Consider the following 23,640-nt stretch of genomic DNA (forward strand, 5'->3'; position numbering starts at 1 on the left):
ATCTATAAATCCCTTTAGAAAAACTCTACCACTACAACAAACAGTGGGAAGAACTGAGAAGATTATCACGCTACTTTTCATTAGTAAAGATTCTCAAAAAACCTGCAGCGGCAAATAGCAGACTGGATGACATATCTGCCTCTCAAATCTCAGAACCTTACGGAAATGGCGCGAGAACTGCTAGACTTGGGAGCTTTTTGCAAGCGCAGTTTTAAAATACATTAGTAGTCCGCAAGATTTAGCTAGTTAAATATGTTTCTATTTTTTATATAATGATAAGACATTGATTAAATATGTTCTCAGCAAAGCAAATTAGCAAAACCAGATTATACAAAATATGTTGGTCGAGTAGAAGAGGGATTTTCCATTTTATTTTCACACATAAAACTGTCATAATTAGCACATAGTTGCACATTTTTAAAAAAATGTCTCTCCTGGCATCTTGAAGCTAAAGTTGAGTTTTGGCAAGTAGAACGAAATCCGTGAATCGAAAGAAATGAAAAATACAGGATCATATTGAAAATTCTCACATTCAACTTGACAATGTTAATGACACTAACCCTGACACTAACCCTGACACTAACCCTGACACTAACCCTGACACTAACCCTGACACTAACCCTGACACTAACTTCAACTTCAATGTAGCCAACTACATGAAACAAAAATGAGCCACAAAAGGAAGAACTTTAAAAAAAAATTGATTTTGTAAGGCTAGAAACTGCTCGAAAATTCTCAATACAATTTTGAAATAGATAGGGAGCTAATCAACATGTCCTTAGTGCTTTACACAGGATTCATCACAAACTATTTATAGTTTTTCCACCATCGATGATAAAAAACAAACAAACAACTAGGCCACTATTAAGCTTACCTTTAACCTTTTGTCTTTAATCCTGCAGCTGTTTAAATAACAATGACGATGAACTTTAAGGGGGGGGGGGTATCTAGATTTAAATAAGTTCAAACCAACATGAACGCTTTGTCAAACACATTAGTTGGGTCGTTGAAGTTTTCATAGGGTCTATGAAACCTTCATATATGCCTATATTCTATTTCTTTTGGATTTCTCTCATAGATAATATCACAGATTCCACAGACAATATAACATAACTTAAAAATGATGTACAACAGTTCATATTGTGTAGGCTTATAGCGCTGTGTAAAACAAAATTAAAAAAAAAAAACTCATCCACCCATTTAAGATCTAAAACACTAGTCCTTGTATGACCAACTTTGCTTATATAACAGAACGTGAGAGAAAGGGAGGGAGAGAGATAGAGAGGGAGAGAGATAAAAGAAAGAGAAAGAGAGAGATATAGAGACAAAAACAGAGAGAGATGTTAGTAGTCTGACATCATTATAATCATATGCTCCTTACATGTACCACACAAGTGAGTGTCTAGAGAGAGAGAGAGAGAGAGAGAGAAAAGAAAAAGAGAGAAAAAGAGAAATAAAAAATATTTAAGTAGTCTGACATCATAATAATCATATCTACCTTACATATACCTCACAGGTGAGAATCTACAGAAAAGGTTTTATCCAGTCAATGAGGAAAGCAATCAAAGAAGGTCTTAAGATACCGATCAGTGACCAACCCATCACTGACTTTGATTTGGTCAAACTCCAAGAGGAGAGAGACAAAGAGGAACAGGAACTAGCTAAAACAAATAAACAGAATGGCGCCACCAGCCCAACAATATTTAATTTGGCGCCTGTCAACTTCTCAGAGAATTATAAAAATGCGTACAGTGCACACGCCTATATAGACATGAAGCAGTCTGAGAAAATGTAAGACTCTGAAAAACAAGTTCGTTCTAACTTAAAGACTTGATGAAAGTAGACTTGTGCCTGGCCCTTCAAACACACACCGTCACATTGGCTTTCAAAGCCCTTGTAACAAGGTCACCTTATTTGAGTGGTACATACGTTTTAGATCACTGTGTACATTGAATTAAAAAATGTTGTACAAATTTAACCTATCAGGCAATGACACAGAAGTGTCATATATGTCATGGGAATGACATGAGGTAGGGGCACTGTTTAGGGAGGGATCTGCAGGCCATTACATATTATTAATATTGGGTTTTAATCGAAACCTTATTTAGTTAGTTAAGGACGCCATTCGTCATAGAATCTTTGTAACGTACTAGCCTGTACTCTTATAAAGACAGTAATATTGAGATTGGATTGAAATAAATGGAGTAACTTTGTTTCCTAATTATTTGGATGATTTAAGATTAATTTCCCCTTTTCATAAAGCCATAGACATAAACAAATATAGACTGGCCGATTAAAGAGTTTTATGAAACGAAAATTTGTGACTTGCAATTTTGTGTACTTTATTATACAGCATTTATGAGCAGTATAAAAGTTAGTATTCATATCTATTTCAGCCACACATCTATATATATTGTAAATAAAGAGGCAGTGTAGTTTTGTCATAGACATAAATAAATATAGACTGGAAAAAAGAAATAACTTCATGTAACTTGAAAACATGTATATCTATTGTATTCGGATTTCCGAATTCTGAAAAATTGAAAAATTGCATGATCTTCAGTCTTAGAGATTAAACAAAACTTTTAGACATAAATAAAGTACATAGAAATGCAAGTCACAAATTTTCGTTTCATAAAACTCTATTATCGGCCAGTCTATATTTATTTATGTCTATGAGTTTTGTTTAATCTCTAAGAATGAAGATCATGCAATTTTTCATAAATCGGAAATCAGAATACAATAGATATACATGTTTTCAAGTTACATGAAGTTACTTCCTTCAGCCAGTCTATATTTATTATCATAAAGTATTATTGTAACATGCCAACTACAAACTCAGCTATTATATAAAGTTCAACTTGGAAAAACTTTGTACAAATTTAACTTGATCTCTATTAAATTATGTCTAGATCTAGAACTATTTTTGCTTTTCAAATGGTGTTTTACTTTTATTAATTTAAATGTTTTAGATTATAAACATATTTTTACACATTTTAAAGATTCAAATTATGATTATGTTATAGCTTTATTTATAGCACATTTTAGTTGCAATTATAACTTATATACAAATCTATCACTAGATTTTTATAAACAGTCTCTTAGTACAGGGGTAGACTGAGTGTTAAAATCGGCCCAGCCATGTCTATACACTCCGGCCCATAAATTGTATATCTCACGATGGGCCTCCAATAAGACACAAAGGCCCCATGTTGCTTTTTTCATCGCTTAGTGTGTAGGCCCTACAAGGATGAAGTTTACAAGTTGCACTTCTCTACGGATGTAGGCTATTATATTATTTTGAAAAATGTCTTAAATTAAATGAGTATTAGAACTATTTAGGACCTACTACAATGTAGAATCTATCAACGATTTTTTTTAACACGACGCTCAGAGAATGTTATAAAGCCATTTACAATTTAATACGTACCAAAGTGGCATTCTTGTGGACCTTTAGGTGACCCTACCGGCCCATTTGGGTACCGGCCCACCGGGCATTTGCTCGAATGCCCACATAGCCAGTCCGCCCCTGTCTTAGTAGCTGTTCTTATTTTCAATACCATTGATAGAATTGTTGATATATTCATGAATTACTCGCTTCAGTTTGATTTAATGTGATCTGCTACGACATGCCAGTGTTATTGTTATTGTATACTCTTTTTTTAATGTTAATACTTTGATGTTTGATTTGTGATTGATTTTAGTGTTGGCATTGCTTGACCTCTTGTCACATTGATCTAATGTAATAGACTCTGTCTTTCAGCGTATACCTTAACAGTTGTACTTTTGTAGAGAAAGAATCGTTGGTATGTATATAAATACATTTAAAACTCTTTTGAAGTGAATCGATACTATTGCGTGTTTGTCTGTGTGTATGAATGTAAGTGTGTGTTTGTTACTAAATGTATTGTACTAAAAAGGCGAGTGTTTGTATGTGTGTATATATATATGTATCGTATTAGGAGTGTTGTCAAATAAAAATTAATATGTTCTCACTCAAAAACAAAAATGTTCTTTTTAGGGACGTCCGAAAGGGAAAAAGCCGCTGACAGTTTTTGTATGTTTTTTTTTTTATGTCCCTAAATGTCACCAATGTGATGTAATATCATTCTCTTCTTTCTCATTCACGGTATAAAACAAAACAGCGCAATAAATATATACAGAACAAACATACTTAGATATCTATATTATAAAGTAGAAAGTAAGGCGTATGTATGTATGTATGAATGTATGTGCCGCATATAAATCAATACCGTTTGATCAATCTTGATACAACTTGGCAGAAATGCTCCTTGGGTACTAACTTAGACCGTAGTGTATGTATTGTGGCCCTAAAACTAACTTAAGACCCTAAAAAAACAACAAAGTTTACAAACTCTATGAAAGCATTATAAGTGCATCGATCTAGGCTATGTTTACCATTTTTACATGAAAAGATCGAAAGGATCTAGATCTAATTTTAAGAACTACACTTTGCGCAGATAGTTTTTTTACTTTGACACATGAAAATACAAAATATAGTCTATTGATTTCATTATTTAATAAAATTAACCTTCAAAGTTATGTTTCAAATGCACTTTTACATAAATTCGTTCCTTATTTCTGCGAATTTAGAATTCCTGAAGAACATTCTTTCATTAGACAATACGCGGAATATTACACATCTCTATTCCTACTAAGGTCCTAGGTCTAAAACTCTAATTCAACTTTAAGATGATAGAACTTCTCTTCGCAAAGATAGTTTTATAATTAAAGACATGAACATACTAATTATAGTCCATTCATTTCATATTTTAATCAAATTAACATTCAAATTTGTTTTTCTAAAGTATTTTTCATACATTCGTTCGCTGAAGCTGCGAAGCCGTGTTGAGATGTATTCTAATAGTTCCATTCATGAATCTAATTTAAAAAGGTCACGCATGCGCAGAGCGAAGCCTTCACGCGCAGAATGAACCCTAGACTTTAGATTAGTCTAGATATAGATCTATGTCTAACTCAAGATCTAGATCTACTTTATACTTTAACACATGAACATACAAAATTAAGTCTATTCATTTCAAATTTTAATCAAATATACGTAGGCCTACAAGCAAATGTTTTTATTTGAAAAAATGTTTTTAAGTCCATTACCTTTTTAGATAGCTCCATACTATTTTATTATTCACGCATTCCTTTTACTTATACAATTATTATTTCGTTTAATTGCTCACAAAGCACTCTCAGTGACTATATGGAAAGTGATACGCAAATTAAGACCCGCGGGTAAATTATGTCTAGTATGTAATTAAAACGAACTCCATACATCAAGTTATCAAGTTAAACTTTATTAGATCACCAATCCTAAAGTTAAAAGTGTGACATTTTATTTTAGTTAATGGTCTATAACTCTATAATCACTTTTTATAATATGGAAAATACAGAGTTACTTATGTAAGCTAGTCGCTAAGGAGAGATCGAAAGAGAGGCGAGTCGTCTTCAGGAGATAAAAAAAAAATAGTCTGTTTATATTTAGTAATTGTATGTGGAATATATTTGATTTGGAAAAATGTAGCACTGAAGAGTTTAAGTTAAACTAGTTATTACGTACATCATACATGGGAACTAGCCGAGATGGCCTGCGGGCCTTAGTTTGGATATTACTGAACTAATGGATTGAATTTATATTCTTTTTTTTAGTTGGGGCAGAATCTGGAGTGACTGATCAAGCCAATGGACCTCATTCACCAATCGTAAACAAACAACATTTAGCCACGTGATTCTCTATGTCTTCTAAACAAGTTGCGATCTAATTTTTAATACACAATGGCTATCACGTGACAGTTTTTTCCCGTTGTTTTATCAATGTTATCATGTGACTTAACATTGTTTGTTTACGATTGGTTAATGAGATCCATTCTGGAGCGGCAGAGTTAATCACAGTTCGTGCACGTATATTGTAATGACACAATAGAAAGACGCGTAGAAGTTTGGGTTTAATTGGGTTTTTCCGTAGTGACGTGACGGAGGATTAAAAAGTAAGAACGGAAATAAATAACCAACGGACAGGACGACGCCCCAAACTTCTACCAGTCTTTCTATTGTGTATCTCCTCCCACATACTTTGGTCGATGGCTCTCATGTCTCGCTTGCAGACATCTCTGTAGGTTAGTCTTGGGCGGCCCTTGGGTCTGACTCCCTCTGCAAGCTCAGCGTATAGGATGTCTTTAGGGATTTTTCCATCTGGCATGAGAGTGACATGACCGAGCCAGCGTAGTCTTCTCTGTTGAAGGAGCGCATAGATGCTGTGTATGTTGACCCGTATCAAAACTACCTGGTTGGTGACATGATCCCTCCAGGAGATGCACATTATGCGTCGCAGGCAGCGTAAGTGAAAGCTATTTAATCTATGTTCTTGACGCATGTAAGTTGCCCAGCTCTCACTGCCATAAAGAAGTCTGCTCAGAACGCAATCTAAAATACTGGGAAAACGGGTTCACCTGACTAAGTTTCGTGCTTTAATAGAGATACAATTAGGTACATTGTCTATTTTAAGGCCTCCGGGTGTGGGAGGGACATTAAACATACACTACTGTCTCCGCCATAATCTAATGTACTTTAATGCCAAGTTGTATAAAGATTGTTCAAACGGTTTTGATTTTTTATTTGAAGACATACATGCATACGCCTTACTTTGTGCTTTATATATTAGATAAATTGTAAAAGCAGGACTCATTGTTTATACTCGACTCAAGTCTTGTTCTTTGGATTGATTAACATAAACTGCACAGGTGTTGGTTAATGAATATCTTTCCTGGGTATGTATTAATTGTCACACCACTAAGTAGAGTGCAACAACTTCTTGGTGTGTTTAGGAACTTCAAACAGGATCAAGAAACACATTTGCAAATCTAACCAGAAAAAAATACTATTCCATTTTTTTATTTGCATTTTTATATTTGCATTTTGTTTTACAAAATATTCTTAATATAATAAGTACTTTATATTGAAAATAACACACATGAAATTGGATTACGATATTATCAGTTCAAATCATATGATTTTTGATCTGAACACGTAAATGTTTTTGCCATTTTACTGTTAAGTGTTGCTACTTCAAAGTCTCTTGTGAAACATGTCAAAAAGTTTCACTGCTTGGGTATAAAGGCGTCAGTCATGAGTGCACACATTTGAAAATCACATTTCGAGACAAAAGACCAACAGTCGAGACTACAGTCAGTTCGGGCTTCCGCGTGGCACCAACTGACATCGGAATGGCGGAGTCTGTCTGACCAACATTTTGACGCGATTGTCCGGGTGGCACGAAACCAGAGGCTCTGATTTAGGTGGCATGACGTCATATCTCTGAAGGATCCTGGTGACGAAGAGAAAGACTCTGGACCTGGCGAACACCTCTCCAGGGCACATTCGGTTCCCAATACCAAAAGACAAAAGGCTGTGAAAGATTCACAAGTATCGATATTACACAGAATTGCAATTAAAGCTATGATAAATATTACAAATAATTGCAATTCAATCTATGATCAATATTACTAAGACCAGTACGTGTGGCACGCTTTCAAAATATTGTCTTAAAAATATTACAGGAACATTTAGAAGATTTCAGAACACGTAAGGTCCAGGGTAATCGACTTTCGACATGTTTAGAAAAGAGTGTATAATAAGGCTTGTCTTCGAGTACGAAGATTAATGAGGAATGCAGTATTTCCAGTGGCTACGTAGCCCCAGCTGTGAGAAAAAAGTATATAAAAACATGCAATTTAAAAAAAAATAATTAAAAAATCACCCAATTTGGTCTATTTCTACAAAGAAATCCGTTCTCAGGAAAACCCATAGAGACAAAGTTCAAGATATTTTGGGATAGTCAGGAAGGTCTGTGGAGTTTATATGTACAGGTGAAATTTTAAGTTTATTTTGTTCTCAGTTCTGATTTGAAAGGTTATAGTTTGCTCTTGGCGGAATTTGGAAACTGAAATTATTCATTTTGCTTGTCTAATGCAGTAATGACAAATGCCTAGAGCTAGCTTATATAAAAAAAAACTATTTATATGTATATAGGCCAGGGGTTATCAACCTGTGGTTCGCGACCCCCTTGGGGGTCGAATGACGATTTGCCAGGGGTCTACTCTTCTATTGCTGTATGTGTGTGTGGGGGGAGGGGGGTCGCGGCAGAGTGGGGGATTGTAAAAAGGGGTCGCCGAGCATAAAAGGTTGAGAACCGCTGATATAGGGGGACAGAATTTGATTACATGAATGTATCGATGCCTACTTTTTTCGAACTGAGTGGTCAGCAGGTAGTATCTGGCCTTTGGCATCTAAGAAACGTTCAGGCTTGAATGACCATGGGTCATCCCAATATTTTGGGTCGCGGTGGAAGTAGCCAATGTTAGAAATGATCTGTGAAAAAAAATCCATATATTAAATTATATCTCGTGTTATATATTATGTATCTTTGAACTGAACTGTGCTTGTTTCAACATACCAGAGTATCTTTCGGAATATCATAGTTTTCTACTTTTAGATCAGTCTTCACATTGCGTATGCAGATCAAGGGGAAAAATGTTGTATACCTGTAGAAAAAATGCATTGGATACAAATAATTTTTATTTCCATAGTGATAACTTGAAATATCGTTAAGAATTCGCCTGAAAGAATGTTTTACGTGTCTATATTGTGTGGCCCTACTTTCAAACGCCAGAACATACTACTTGTGTAGATTTATAGTGAAAAACGTAAAATGGGTGTTTGACCTGCTGAATAAAAAAAACAGTTTTTAAAATCTAGAAAAAAGGACTTTATTTTGTTATGTCTCGCCTTGCTGTACAAGTGGTTAGACAGATTATGTTGCATTAATGGGATCATCAGTTAATTGTACAGTGTAAGATGACCATCAAGTATGGCTGCCTGGTCACGGGGTATACGCTTGATACGCTTTCCATGGCATTAGTCCCAGAGTCGAACCCTGTCTGCTTCCATTCTCAATCGTCCCGCACGAGTTTAGACTCAAATGAAATAAGACGTTATTAGTTCTCATTTCTGAAGGAACGTCCATATTTACAACTATATATCTCAATAATGTAGACGTTATTTCCCTTTACGATAACAAACAAACGACTTAATTATCAATAATTAATTGACTGAGTGGCTAATTTTTTTTTTATTGATTCATGTTTTGTACACTAATTGAATGGGTGTGGGAGAAAAAAGTGTTCAACTTTTTACCAAACAGACAGAGGGACAGAGTGAGTTGATAATTACCGTAGAACCTCTAAAATGACTGCCTCAGTGTAGTGCATGATCTGACGGTCTTCCACTTTCGCTGGTCTGTCTCCCAGAACTCGATCTATCTCATCCTGGATGTTGGCCGTGACGTCGGGGTGATGGAGCAAGATCAAGAACGTGTTGAGCAGCGTGGCACGTGAGGTCAGGTGAGCTGGGGAGGCACGTGGTTTAAGTATGATATGTTTGTTCGGAATAAGGCTAAGACCATCTTTGACACAATAATCAACAAACTGTGCGATTCAAGAATGGTGCAAGTCATAATAGTAAGAAAATAAAAACGTTTCTGTTGGAGAGTTTCTTGATAAACTAAACCAGGTCAAGGACGCTCATCTGTACTTCAACATTGCCAACTAAATCAAAATGACAAAGGAAGAGCTTGAAAGATTTGATTCTGCGATTTTAAAATGTGCACACACTTACATTCAACTTTCTAAACAAAATAGGTTGTCAACAGTTTATTTTCTAATTGCTTTTGCATATAGGGACTCTTTCTTGCTGCAAAAGGCGCAGTGCACTATGGTCCAATCTCATTTGACGGCCTGTTGAGGGAGGGATATTTGTTAGTAGATTTCCACGCTGCCTTAACTCTTTCTCTCCGTAATTATTTAACACGTTCTGATGGATCAACGTTGGTATCGGCAGTTAGGAGAGAAAGAGTTAAGTCTCTCAGCAAACACAACTCAAGTTGAAATTCAAACTCGTTTGCTAGAGTGTCAAGTGGTTTACGCCAATCATCACACATTCCATCATATTCTGATAAAACAAAATTTTAAGTCTGTTTGTTGATTTGGAACAAAATTCCAAGGATTGACAGATTCGGTCCATGAGCTTGTGACTTAGCTTCGGCTTCGGAACTTCTTTCTGGTTATTAAAATGGTATCCAGTTAATTTGTATATTTATTTGTTCTCGATATGTCTACATACTGATAAGTCTGTTGTTTAAACTTCGTGTTGCTCAAGTGAATAGTCCATAAAGATAAGTGTTCCATTTTTATGTATTGTGCATTAATGCAGAGGTAACTTCTATGTTCAACTTTATATCCACTTGGGTATTTCCCGCCAGATCTAGGTATTTTGAATTCGATCTAAATGTATTTTTCAACAACAGTCTGTTTAGTAGATATACATTTAGACTCACTGACCGATGGTCCAGAATTCAAACCCCGCCTACTGTCGTCAATCTCTTCCTTCGCAAGCAATTTGGATTTGGAAGTGGTAGCCATTGTTATTGAAAGAAATATTTGCAATGATTGGTTTTATTTGAAGTTTTTTTGTTCAATTCATTCCAGAAATAATAGTCTTGACATTACATATCTTATTACTTACATAAAATATTTTCATATTCTCTGGCTCAGAGAGAGAAAGAGAAATAATAAAAGAGAAAGATAAAAAAATTGAAAGAGATAAAGAAAGAGAAAGAGAAAAAAATGAAAAGGAGATAAAGAAAGAGAAAGAAAGAGAGAAAGAAAGAAAGAGAAAGAGAGAAAGAAAGAGAAAGATTGAAAACAAAAAAAGAGAGAGAGAGAGTTGTATTAGCACGTCTAGTTTGTTTTCTGCTCAACTACTTAGTGCTACATTCAATTGAGCAACAAGTATTGAAGGGAAATTCAACAGACCTGCGAAAAACAGCATTGTAAGAACTCCTTTGATATGTTGGTCATCTTTTAAAAACTCATAACCTGGCTCTTCTCGGCTTTTCAGGAACACGTCCGTTAATCCTCGGAGATTTTTGGGGTCAAAGGTTTCCTAGTAGAAAAAAAAAAGAATAGAATAGGATTACAGTAACAGTACTCTCGATTTGTCCTTTTTTTTCACTCTTTCTCACTCTTTCTCTCTTTCTTTCGCTCTCTTTCTCTCTCTTTTTCTCTCTCGCTCTTTTTCTCTAGATCTCTCTCCTGTTTTTTTTTTCTCTCTTTTATTCTATTCATCCACTCTTTTTCTCTCTCTCTCTTTCCTCTCTCCATCTCTTTATCTCTCTCTTTTCTCTATTTATGTTTATATAATGGATAATGAGTTTTAGTTTGGTGAGAGAATTAATTAACATCCACAGTTTGTCATCTTTTCACCTTGTCTTCAATTTGACTGAATCCTCTGTTCAGTGACAATGGTAGGCTCTGATAGTAGCTTGTTCAGTGACCATGGTAGGCTCTGATAGTAGCTTGTTCAGTGACCATGGTAGGCTCTGATAGTAGCTTGTTCAGTGACCATGGTAGGCTCTGATAGTAGCTTGTTCAGTGACCATGGTAGGCTCTGATAGTAGCTTGTTCAGTGACCATGGTAGGCTCTGATAGTAGCTTGTTCAGTGACCATGGTAGGCTCTGATAGTAGCTTGTTCAGTGATTGCTAATTCTGCTACGCGATACGTTTCGCCTGGAACTTTTAAAAGACTTACCTTCATTTTGGAGAACATTATGCGCTCGGCTTTCTCTCGGGTCTCGATGACTTTGTCACACGCTCTCTTATACCTCCCAGGGAGGTACCTCATCCATGGCGCGGCCATCAGGACCAGGTGTATGTCTTCTGAAGCCAGCTTGTTCACTGCTAAATCATACTCGACAATGGCGTCAGCATCCTCTGGACAACTAGGCTTTTCCCCATTAATCTGAAATGTTGGGAAATATTTTTACTGTAATTAATTAATTAAAAGTACGCCAAATTGATTCATGAGTCATTAATACTGAAATATAAAATAACAACAATTCAAATACAACCGATTTTTTGTTTTTAAAATGAAAGACCACATTTGCCCTTCCCCCTTTGTTAACACGTAAAGATTTGAACATCTGAACTAATAAAAATATAATAAGGCTTAAAAATATGTCATTTCTAGATGACTACTACTACGCACCCCCTAGCGACGCCACTGATACCAATGTTTGTGGTAGGATATTAATAGAATTTCCCTTTTTTTCCCCTTAATATCAGCTCCTGAAAAAGAGAGAAAGAAAGAGAAAGATTCTTTCCCAGCTCCTTAACACTTATACTTATTCTCAGTCTCCTTTTCTTTCTAATACTTACTTTCACCCTCTTCCTAGTTCTCTCAATCTCTCTATGTCCTTGAAATTAATATTTCTTCTCAACCTTTCCTCAATTTTGCTTACTCTCGTTCTATTGTTCTCTCTCTCTCTCTCTCTCTGTCTCTCTCTCTCTCTCTCTCGTTATATGTTCTCCTCTGTTACCCTAAAATGTATGAAAATACATTGTACTCACAAGGATTACTAGAATATTTTTTAATGCTTCAGACAGGACCTGGTCCATCTGCACGTCTTGCCCAGTGCTAGCCATCTTGTCCAGATGTTCCAAGACCAGATCAAGCTCTCCACCAACGATAGCCTCAAATTTCTCCACCCCGTCCCCGTAGAGCGCCACGCCCCTATGGAACAGCTTTCTCTTCTTCCGCTGTATGACGTCAAACTTGGTGAAGAACAAATCTTTCCCATCGTACCACGTGAACTTTGAAACAAAGTTCCCCACGCGGTCAGAGGTCAGCGCTCGGTAATCTTCCCCGGCCAGAACAAGTCTGGAAAGTTCTGGGGTGTTGAGGTAACAGAATTTGGTCCCCCCAGCGTTGAAATACATGATGGGGCCATAAGTCTTGGCCCAAGTAAAAGCAAGTTCAGGCACGGATTCGTTCCACGAGGCTCTCAGGAGTTGGACGATGCAAGAAAGGCCCCTGGGTCCTGGAGGTTGGTTCAGTTTCCTTGATTTCATAGAGAGGATTGTGTGAAAGAGAAATGTTACAGCGAGGGCCACACAGCTGTACAGCAAGTAAGATGTTGTTGGGCTCCAATCTAGATTCATTGCGTTTCACTGTCGACACCACACCAGACACCTTGAAATATACATAGCAGTGCAAAGATTAATTTAATCGAAGATTAAAAGAGAAAAACATTCCTAGTACTAGTATGTGGTGGAGATAGTACGGCATGTTGCATACAGTTGAATGGCCAAACTTTACAAGAAGTTGACTCATTTAAATACCTAGAGTCAAACATAGCAAAAGATGAAGATCAATGAAAGAAATAAAAAAAAACCAGCTTAAGCTTGGCATCCGCTGCTATGAGCACACTGTGAGAAATCTGGATGAATAACATCAGCTTCCAAGTAAAATTCAAACTGTATTCTTCCTAGTGGCCACTAAACTTCTATATGGTTGTGAACGTTGGACACTGAACGCTGAGACAGATTGAAAAATTCAAGACTTTAAGAGTAAATGTTACAGAAAAAACTGCTGGGTGTCAGATACCAGGACAAGAAGACAAAATGAGTTTGCATTTTTAAAATAAGACTCTGGCTGGAAAAAAGAAGTACTCCTCAATGCAGTGAAAAGACGAGAGCTGAGCTGGTTTGGTCATATTGTAAGGCATGACCGGGACCGGGAACATTGGAGGGATTGGCTTACGCGAACTGTCACAGCACCCTACAACGAACTGTCACAGCACCCTTACAACGAACTGTCACACCTCTACAACGAACTGTCACAGCACCCCTACAACGAGCTGTCACAGGCACCCCTACAACGAACTGTCACAGCACCCTTACAACGAACTGTCACAGCACCCCTGCAAAGAACTGTTACAGCACCCTTACAACGAACTGTCACAGCATCCCTACAACGAACTGTCACACCACCCCTACAACGAAATGTCACAGCACCCCTGCAACGAACTGTCACAGCACCCCTATAACGAACTGTCACAGCACCCCTATAACGAGCTGTCACAGCACCCCTACAACGAACTGTCACAACACCCCCTACAACGAACTATCACAGCACCCCTATAACGAACTGTCAGAGAAGCCCTACCAAGACAGTCATCTGACAGATTAGATGAGACAAGAGGCTATTGTCTGAACACAGGCTTAAATTCTTTCTTTCTTTTTTTTTATGAACATCACGTTTTAAAAGTCTGTGGGTTTTTTGTTGTTGTTTTTTTTTTTAAAAAAAAATTATTTTGATTGATTCATGTGCTGTCGTCGACATCGAACAATTGTGCCAAAATTTTAACTTGATCCGAAAATGTGAAGTAGTAGAAAAAAAAACATCCTAAAAATCCACCCAGACAAACAGGCAGACGGAGTGACTTAATATAAGATTTTTAAAAGTGGGTCGATTTTACCATGAGACATGTAGTGCACAGAGCGACCTTTCTTGATACCAAGAGGTCAAACAATACAAACATTGAACAGGACACTAAGATAGTTTTACGAACCTGGAAGAATATACATGGTGGGCCAACCCGGCCAATAGTTGGTTTACAGTTACAAGTTAAGAGATTTATTTACATACATTATATTTATATATTAAAGTGACCACCAACATGTCACCAAATAATAAACTAACAGTAACCTTACTTTTACTCAACTTGTATTTAAAATGAAAATGGTAAATAAAAATCTCCCCTTCCCCAGGTACCATTGTTAGGCCTTGTTCTACTGAGTATTTATTAACAGATTTAGTACACGTACTTTGACTCAGCTGCAATAGCATCTGCCGGGTACAAAATGTTTTGTTTAAAAAAAAAAGACAAAGCCCAATAAAGAGGCCATTATATATTGCTCCTTTTTGCCTCGGAAGGCAATGGATGCGCCCAGATGAGTGCTAAAAGATAAAAATAAAGATACAAACTCAGCCCCAAAAAAAAGAGGCAAAGAAAAGAGACAAAAAGGCCCAAGGATCCCCAGGTGATAATAGCCACACAACTGATGTCAAAAGCAAAAGACTGAGGTATCCAAAAAAAAAAAAAAGAAAGTGAAGATATAAAATATTGCTACACTGATATTATATATATATATATAATAATCATACTTTTACTTTATCTATTTAAGAAGATTTCAATAGTTTATTTAAATTCGCCTCTTCGTTTCTAAATAGTTCTACAGCACTACCCGGAAGTGACCCTCCGTTGGACTCTCTTTATTGTTTTCTACCTACACCTCTTTTTCCAGTTAATGTTTAAGAACTATTGTATAGTCAGCTATTGTCATACTTTGTGAGTCAGGTATTGTCATACTTTATGTGTCAGGTATTGTCATACTTTGTGAGTCAGGTCAACATCTAGCCTCAAGTCTAAGATTATATTTGAATGTGAAGCTCTTCGCACTCGAAGGCAAGGACTTATACTAAAAAACTCTTGAATGCTAACACTAACACAGACCCACATGCAATGTCAGCCGAAGAGTCCAGACATAAACTGAAGAAATAGTTAGCCAGGCAAGACAAGTGTGTGTCCATACAGACGATAAATAGAAGCCTTGTCTGTTTACCTTTTTTATTCCTCTTGTTGAACTCACTGGTAGGCAGTGAGGTGTGTTAAATATCTAGATACCCGTCAACTGTGTTCTCGCTACACACCGTTTGACACAGTTATGCTTAGTGACCTTCGACCTCGTTCCATGTAGCCTATATGCAGGGTCTTGGAAGTCTGAATGGTACGGACTTAGAATCTATACACTTTGAAACTTAGAAGCTTTCTTTAGTAGAGTTACATCTTCTACTGACATTAGACAGTGACATCTATACGCTGACATCCATACAATGGCATCTGTATACTGATTTGATATCTACACACTGACATCTATGATTTATACCAACCAGATTTCACATTGCTGGATAATATATTTATTTGCTTACACACACTAGCGGATCCAGAACTTTGAAGTGGGGGGGGGGCGATTTTTTTCCAAACCCTAACCCTAACGCCCAGTAAACCCTAACCCTATGCATAAACGTGCGTACACACACACACATACACACACACACACATATAAATACATATATATATATATATATATATATATATATATATATATATATATATATATGTTTATATATATATATTAGAATTATAAAAAAGCAGCATTTCTCAATCTTCAGCGAAAAACAAAACAACCAGGGCAGCGCTATAAGGTTCTCTTGTGGGGTTCTTGCTTTTTTCACTGCAGAACGCATTCTCCTGACAAGTACAGCTCTTATTTAGCAATGGATTTCGGGGCGAAGCCCCGACGCCAACAGCGTTTTCTTGCTTTTTTTCACTGCAGAAAGACATTCTCCTGACAAATACAGCTCTTTATTCATCAATGGATTTCGGGGCGAAGCCCCGACGCCAAAAGCGTTTTCTTGCATTCTTCATTGCAGAAGGGCCTTCTCCTGACTTCTACAGCTCATTATTCATCAATGGATTTCGGGGCGAAGCCCCGACGCCAAAAGCGTTTTCTTGCATTCTTCACTGCAGAAACGCATTCTCCTGACAAGTACAGCTCTTTATTCATCAATGGAGTTCGGGGCGAAGCCTCGACGCCAAAAGCGTTTTCTTCTTTTTTCACTGCAGAAACGTATTCTCCTGACATCTACAGCTCATTATTCATCAATGGAGTTCGAAGCTCATTATTCATACTATTAAAAAAAGACCTTTTGAATAATGTTGTACTTGAAAATTATTTTTATATGAATTTATAGGCCCTTAATACATTGCAAATAAAACCGATTTGTTCCTTGAAAAGATAAGATACCCCACATATTTAGATTTTGGCTTTGGGGATCGCCGCCGAAAAAAAAAATTATTCAATAAATAGTATTCAATAAGATCAATGTATAAATTGTGAATTATAGTCCCAAATTTATTTAACTAGAAAATTATCAGATTGAGTAAAGGTTGGTAAAAGGCGACTATGAAAACATTATTTGAGTTTATAACTCATCTCAATCATGGCTCTAATACTGAAAAATTTCGTTTGAATTCTAGCTTTTCCAATGCAAAGTCTTACTTAAAATAATTATGATAAATTCATGTGAAATTAAATAAACTCTGTCTGGAAATGAGAGGAGCGGTAGAGTGAAAACGATTAATCCTCGCTCCTTTAATAATTTCTGCTAAAGATTGCATTTGGCATTAAAGAATAGGGGTTGGGCGACTCAATATAAGAATTTAATTTATAGTGTATATAAATTATGATGGGGGAAATGCGATTGCATGTATCGCCCCTCCCTCCTTGTACAACCCTTTTTCATTTAAATTTACTAATGATACAATTTGAGATTAGATTGTGGTATGACATAATATACAATGGGTCACATATCAATACGTAGTTTATATTATATAGATATTCAACTAATTTTGTTCACAAACTATGATTCTCCACAAAAATAGGACCGCCCCCCCCCAGCATTCAGAGAGATAGAGTGGGGAGGGCAGTACATGCAATTGCCCCCCCCTCACCCCACCGAATCGGCCAAAATACCAGAAACAGAGCGACATAATATAAAATGTATATATTAATTCAACTAATTTTGTTCACAAACTATGATTTCTCCATAAAAACGGACCGCCCCCCCCCCACTCAAAGGGTTTAGGTGGGAAGGGCAGTAGAGGTATTCGCCCCCCCCCTTACCAATCGGCAAACAGGGCGCGACATAATATAAAGATCGGTTAAAAAATCAATAACAAGTCTATACAATATAGATATTACATTGATTCTATTAGCAAGCTGTGATTTCTACAAAAAAATTGGACCGCCCCCCCACTTGAAAGTGTAAAGTTGAGAGATTGATACCATCGCCCCCTCCCGACCCCACCAATCGGCCAACATACTAGAGGGGGGGGCGAAATAATCTAAAAATAGGTTGAAATATAAATAATTAGTATTTATTTTTAACATTAGTAATAAATTCGTATACAAATTGTGTGAATTCTGTAATAAAAATCGCCCCCCCCCTCCGGGGGGGGGGGAGTCGGACGAGTGGGGGGGGGGGGCGATCGCCCCTACCGCCCCCCCCCTGGATCCGCCAGTGCTTACACATGCAGGCCCTATATTTGTATAGACATGGTGTTATTATATAGGCATGGTGTTATTCTATAGGCATGGTGGTATTCTATAGGCATGGTGTTATTCTATAGGCATGGTGTTATTCTATAGGCATGGTGTTATTCTATAGGCATGGTGTTATTCTATAGGCATGGTGTTATTATATAGGCATGGTGTTATTCTATAGGCATGGTGTTATTATATAGGTATGGTGTTATTCTATAGGCATGGTGTTATTATATAGGCATGGTGTTATTATATAGGCATGGTGTTATTATATAGGTATGGTGTTATTATATAGGCATGGTGTTATTATATAGGCATTGTTATGCAATTCAAGTGTGTCTTATTTAAATGTTAGAAAAAAATCTTTAAAACAAAACAAAAACAAAGCTTATCAAAGGGAAAGCCCTCCTCACAGCTATATCTCTCAATAGTGTAGATGTTATTTCCGTTATTCAATATCAAACAAAATAAATAATTACCAATAATTATTTGACGAATTTTTTTTTATGTTTTGATAGGTACAATAACAAAAAAATTAAGTTTCAACTTGATCCGAGAATGGGTGTGAAAGAAATATTCAATGTCTAAGGGTACAAAACCCTACCTATTTAGACGTATCTGTGAATACTAAAGTACTAATTTTCTTTGTTGGTATTAAACAAAATAATTGATTACTAGAAATTAACTGACTACTTGTCTTGTCAATACAGATGAAAAATTGTACGAAGTTTTAACTTGATCTGAGAACGGGTGGGGGAGAAATAACACGTACACATTTTTTTCAGACAGACAGACAGACAGACAGAGTGAGCTGATATAAGCTTTGTAACTAGAAATAAAAGGTACTTCAATTATGTCATATTACACTCTACTGAGATATATTCATCCTTATGTGTCATTTTTTTTTTATAAATCTGACAATAATCTTTAATTCTATCAACAAACAAGGTTACAAAGTCAGTTTGTGTGAAAAAAAAACTCAAAATCGGCCCCCGAATTAGTCCACACAGAAAGGAAAAAAAGCCAGGTTTCAATATTTTCAGAAGAATATCAGAATGAAATTCTATCAAATGACAGAGTAGAATGGAGAAATAATGTTGTCAGATCCTGTGTGGTGCCCTAAAGGTCCAGCAGACCAAGGGAAAAGTGAAAGTGAATGTGAAATTAGATGTGAACCTGGCCTAACTGATATCTTATAATGAGTGTCTAATTGATCTAACTGTTTTGTAAAGGTTCAATGTCTTATTCAAGGCTTCAGTAAAAAAAAAAAAAAAAAAATTCGTTCAAAAATTATTTTTAAAATCCTTTAGTTTTGTGTTCTATGTAACCGTGGACGCTTGGCAGTTCACGCGATAATATGAAAAACTACTTATTAATTGTGGTTTTAAATTATGTCCAACTTGTTTGCATAGTAAATAGTTTTTTTCTCTTTACAAAAAAGTTAACATTTTGTTTTGTAAATGTAATATTTAATATGATAGAACTTACATATCTTAGCAATACAATTGTAAAAAATAATATTTCTTATCAAAAATCTAAAACCATTTGCATAAATGTGTTACAAAAATGATAAATGGCCAATCTCCCCTACTAAAAAGCCTCCAGTGTTTGTTACTATTAATAGTAAATAGTTGTAAAAATGGTGTATTTTTATGAAAAAACTGCTTGCATAATTGGCTTAAAAAAATTAGATTTTTAGCTTTCAGAAAAGAAAAAATAGCAGTTGCATCAGAACTTTGAATGATCTAAAATATCATGATGTCCGATTTTCATTTTCTCTTCTAGTTTCTGAGATCTAAACGGGACGGACGGACAAACAGACAGACGGACAGACACGCCACACAAAACTAATAGCGTCTTTTTCCCTTTCGGGGGCCGCTAAAAACACAATTAAGGTATATAGACATAAAAAAAAGTATTAAAAAAATTAATCAACGAAATTTACAACAAAAATATAGATATTTTTTTTTCAACATTTTTATTTCAGTTCAGCAAAGGAGATTAACTCTGCCAAGCTTGATGATTGCAAAGAGAGGAACATGCCAGGAAGAGTTCATCCCCGTGTCTGCCTTTCTCTCTCAACCTAGAAATGAATTTAAACGTCAAGATATCAGCTGGCAGATACATTAACTGAATGAGGAGAGACGGCTGCATCTATAGGAACAAAACATTTTAATATTTGAAACATTCTACTTGAGAAAAGAAAGGATAGACATTCAATGCTTATTTGTTGTTGTTGTTTTAATAATGTGATGCTTAATAAAAATATGATGATTTAATTTTTGAAATGGATGTTTCAGAATGAATGCTATGCATTGATTTCAACTCCTTGGAGGCTGTCTGGTGGTGTTGTCTCTAGGGTTTGAACTCTGCCCTACTCCGTTCTCCGCCATCCTGTGGTACTAGGATGTAATATTCTTTGATTATGCCGGAAATCTTCAATACTATGAAGAGATGAAAGCTGAGTCGGTCTGGTCATAGTGTCAGACATGTCTCATGTTATGACATGATTAGGATTTAGTTATTTGTTTCGGGAATAGGGGAAAAGTTTTACTTAGTAACAAGTGACGTGATAGATATTTAAAAAGTAGAACGCTCTAAGTTACATTATCAACAAGACGCTTTTCAGTATACAGACGGCTAGTAACGGAAGACATTAGACGGATCCCTTCTTGAGTGTTAAAAGTGTTTATAGTTTCAGCAATAGTGTCGACTACCTATATCGATTGTTGTGGCATTTCGGCGGTGTTCCTGAATTAGTTTAAAGGTTACCTCCTGTTTATTTGATTGATTTTATCGACACCGCGAAAGAGCCACAACACTTACTGTCTAAAGTCATCATTTAAGGTACTGTGCAAGGAGCATGAATAAAGGGTTTTCCAAATAATAAAAAAATGCTGGCTGGATACCGTAAAAGAATGGACCGGCCTCTCTCTTGATATCCTGCTAAAAAACAGCTGCTGGCAAGGAAAAGTGGGGGGAACTGTCACAGCACGAATGTGATGAAGGAACATACGAAACATAGAAACATTGACACATTTTTGTTTTGGATACAAGCAATGTCAGTGATGCATCCTTGCTCCTTGTGCTACTTCGACGATGACCTATACAAGAGGTCAACTTGTAATAAATACACACTTTTTTTTAAGCTACTGAGCACATCAGAATAAATTTTTAAGATCTTTATTGTACACTATAATAATTCCGTTTAATCCTATAGAAAGAAAAGCAAAAAGCTAATTGAGATAAGGCATGACCAGCTGTACATTCTGATCTTTAGAATCTATTTGAAAGATTTTTACAACTTATTTATAGACTTAGAAGAAACGAGAGATAAAAGAAACTATTGGGTGTTTTTTTTTCCTTTAGAAAAATATTCTTTTAGTTTACTTTTGAGAACGTGAAAAAAAAATGTTTCAGTAAAAAAAAATGTTTAAGCCTTCTTTAGATAATGTATGAAGGTAAATGAGCTTTTTTCAGACCTTGACATCTATAAGGAAGATCATGTTTCTATGACCGACAGTTAACATGGGTGTCACGTGGCCTGCACAATGACCGACAGTATTAACTTGACCCAGTTAATGTCAGGTTCCCATTATAGTTGGGTAAACTCAGGGGCACCCTAAAATTAAACAAAAATAAATAATAAAAATACCCGTCTTAACCGAGATTTGAACCTGACGCTTCTATGATCGGCAGGCAAGCGCTTTACCACTCCACCACGCCACCTTTAATAAAGTTGATTTAAAAAGTTATTTTCGTTTGAATTATTTTAAATTGTTTACATTGTGTTTCAGTTTAAATGCTGATATTCTCTTCCCCCACGTCTTGTGCCTGTCTAGCTCGGTTTTTTTTTTTGCCTCTTTTCTTGGAGTGTGACCAATTCATCTCCACGTTCTTTCTAAGATCTGCCTCTCTCTATTTTTCTGTCGTCACATCCAGACTTTTGAGTTGTCCACTTTGTCATGCACTTTTATTAAGATAAAGAAAAAAGTTTTTATCTTTAATTTAAAGCCAATGTTTGTCACCGCGACTTTCTTGACGACAGACATTTCTAAGGCTTCAAGCGGCTGTACTTAACGAAGAGAATGTTGAAGATCCATCTGATACGTTGTGGCGTATTCGAATGCTTCTCCTTCCAATTCAATGAGTGATACTAATTAGATCTAGATCTGCCCAAAAAGAAGCTCTACAAATAAAGGTCGTGTTATTGAAGCTGACCACAAGCGGAAGTTAAGTGACGCACGTTCCACAGAAGTGGGCAATAAGCGAGCCATTGGACGTCGATGTCATTAATGTAATGGGAGCTAATTGTGTTTGTTGTTTCTTTCTTGCTTTCGTTCATGTTATTTTTGTTTTTCTATTTCCTTTGGCTATGAGAACAAATATGGTTTAATGTATATTTTGTTTTATGTTGATAGTTAATGAAGCATCAACGTTGGAGCGGTTCTAAAAATTCATGGCAAACCTGGGAAAAGAAAGATAACGATTTCATCAGCATTAGTATTTTATGCATAGGTGAGATACAGAACATTATTTATAGTCGAAACGTTGTCTTGTCAGAAATGTTCCACCTCCATTTTCCTGGCAGCTGTAATGTCTGTTATCAGCAGCGTCGCAGCTTCTCAGGGAATGCAGCACTGTGTGCTGGAAGCTGCCTCGTGGTCGCCAGCTCCCTAAAGAGTTAACTCCCCAAACTTGTCCCAGGTTTGTGTTTAGCCTCAAGACAAAAAGTTCAGAGTTCACTTCCTCCGAAGTGAGTAATTTACTGCATGTCTATTTAAAATGGCTAAAACAGATTTTAGGAATCAGTTACAGACAAACAACAACAACAACAAACAAACAAGGAAATCCTAAGCCGAACTTGGACCACTTAATAAGGTTGAGTGACCAAGCGTCGCATGAGGTTTGCGGGACAGGTTCTCCTCCGACAGAATGAATCACGCAAGAGTAGCAAGGACATGGATGCTAATACGAGGAAAGCGCAAACAGGGACGCCCTCGTATAACTTGGTGCCACATTTTCATGGAGGACCTCAGAACAGTGGACACCAGGTGGGAGGTGGCATCAGACATTGCCAGTGACAGATCGTTAATCGTTCAGCTTTCGTGGGGGGATCTAAGACTGAGCTTAAGTAAGTAAGTCTATTTAAAATTCCGACTCTACTCGGCACTTAGTGAGAGCATTGTTTTGCAGTGAAGAACGGATGGAGTTAATATTAAGAGGTTAAACATCAAAGCTTGAATACTGAGAAGTTTAACATCAGATAAATTTTAACATCGAGGAGTTTAACATTCATAAGTTTAACGAGTAATAAGGAGATAAGCATAAACATGTTTAACATCAGAAAGTTGAACATCATGATGCTTATCTTCAATGAGTTTAACATTAATGAGTTTAACATTGAAGAATTTATCATCGAGGAGTTTAGCATCAATGATTTTACTATCGAGGAGATTAACATAGAGGAATTTAACATCGATGAGTTTAACATCGAGAGCTTAAACATCAAGGAATTCAAATTTCAAATAAGAACTTATGAAACAA

General features: G+C 36.3%; 2 protein-coding genes and 1 long non-coding RNA gene across 7 annotated transcripts in view; 2 read left to right on the plus strand and 1 right to left on the minus strand.

The window, feature by feature from the left end:
• LOC106073675 (stimulated by retinoic acid gene 6 protein-like) overlaps positions 1-4,171 on the plus strand; it is a 46,845-nt gene extending 42,674 nt beyond the window's left edge. For all 3 annotated transcript variants that reach the window (XM_056012910.1, XM_056012909.1, XM_056012908.1), the window contains exon 19: positions 1,517-4,171. In XM_056012910.1, coding sequence (XP_055868885.1) covers positions 1,517-1,795 — 279 coding nt within the window. In that variant the 3' untranslated portion in view covers positions 1,796-4,171. The remainder of the gene's footprint in view (positions 1-1,516) is intronic.
• Positions 4,172-6,905: 2,734 nt separating this feature from the next.
• On the minus strand, positions 6,906-15,830 carry LOC106073674 (steroid 17-alpha-hydroxylase/17,20 lyase-like). Of its 2 annotated transcripts, XM_013234290.2 has the most exons (8): positions 15,550-15,704; positions 12,493-13,114; positions 11,675-11,884; positions 10,899-11,028; positions 9,259-9,433; positions 8,483-8,570; positions 8,270-8,397; positions 6,906-7,435 (listed from the first exon to the last, which is right to left on the minus strand). In XM_013234290.2, the coding sequence occupies exons 2-8, from the start codon at positions 13,081-13,083 to the stop codon at positions 7,216-7,218; spliced, it is 1,542 nt and encodes a 513-aa protein (XP_013089744.2). In that variant the 5' UTR covers positions 13,084-13,114; positions 15,550-15,704; the 3' UTR covers positions 6,906-7,215. The 2 variants fall into 2 exon arrangements, with proteins under 2 accessions (XP_013089744.2, XP_013089745.2); XM_013234291.2 differs by lacking the exons at positions 8,270-8,397; positions 8,483-8,570 and having other exon boundaries at positions 15,550-15,830.
• On the plus strand, positions 15,179-20,372 carry LOC106055710 (uncharacterized). 2 transcript variants are annotated; one of them, XR_008775092.1, is made up of 3 exons: positions 15,179-15,284; positions 19,879-19,988; positions 20,081-20,372. It is a non-coding gene; the product is annotated as an uncharacterized LOC106055710 (long non-coding RNA). The 2 variants fall into 2 exon arrangements; XR_008775093.1 differs by having other exon boundaries at positions 15,179-15,275.
• Positions 20,373-23,640: the final 3,268 nt, after the last annotated feature.

Source organism: Biomphalaria glabrata, chromosome 15, assembly GCF_947242115.1.
Source record: "Biomphalaria glabrata chromosome 15, xgBioGlab47.1, whole genome shotgun sequence".
Taxonomy (NCBI): Eukaryota; Metazoa; Mollusca; class Gastropoda; family Planorbidae; genus Biomphalaria; species Biomphalaria glabrata.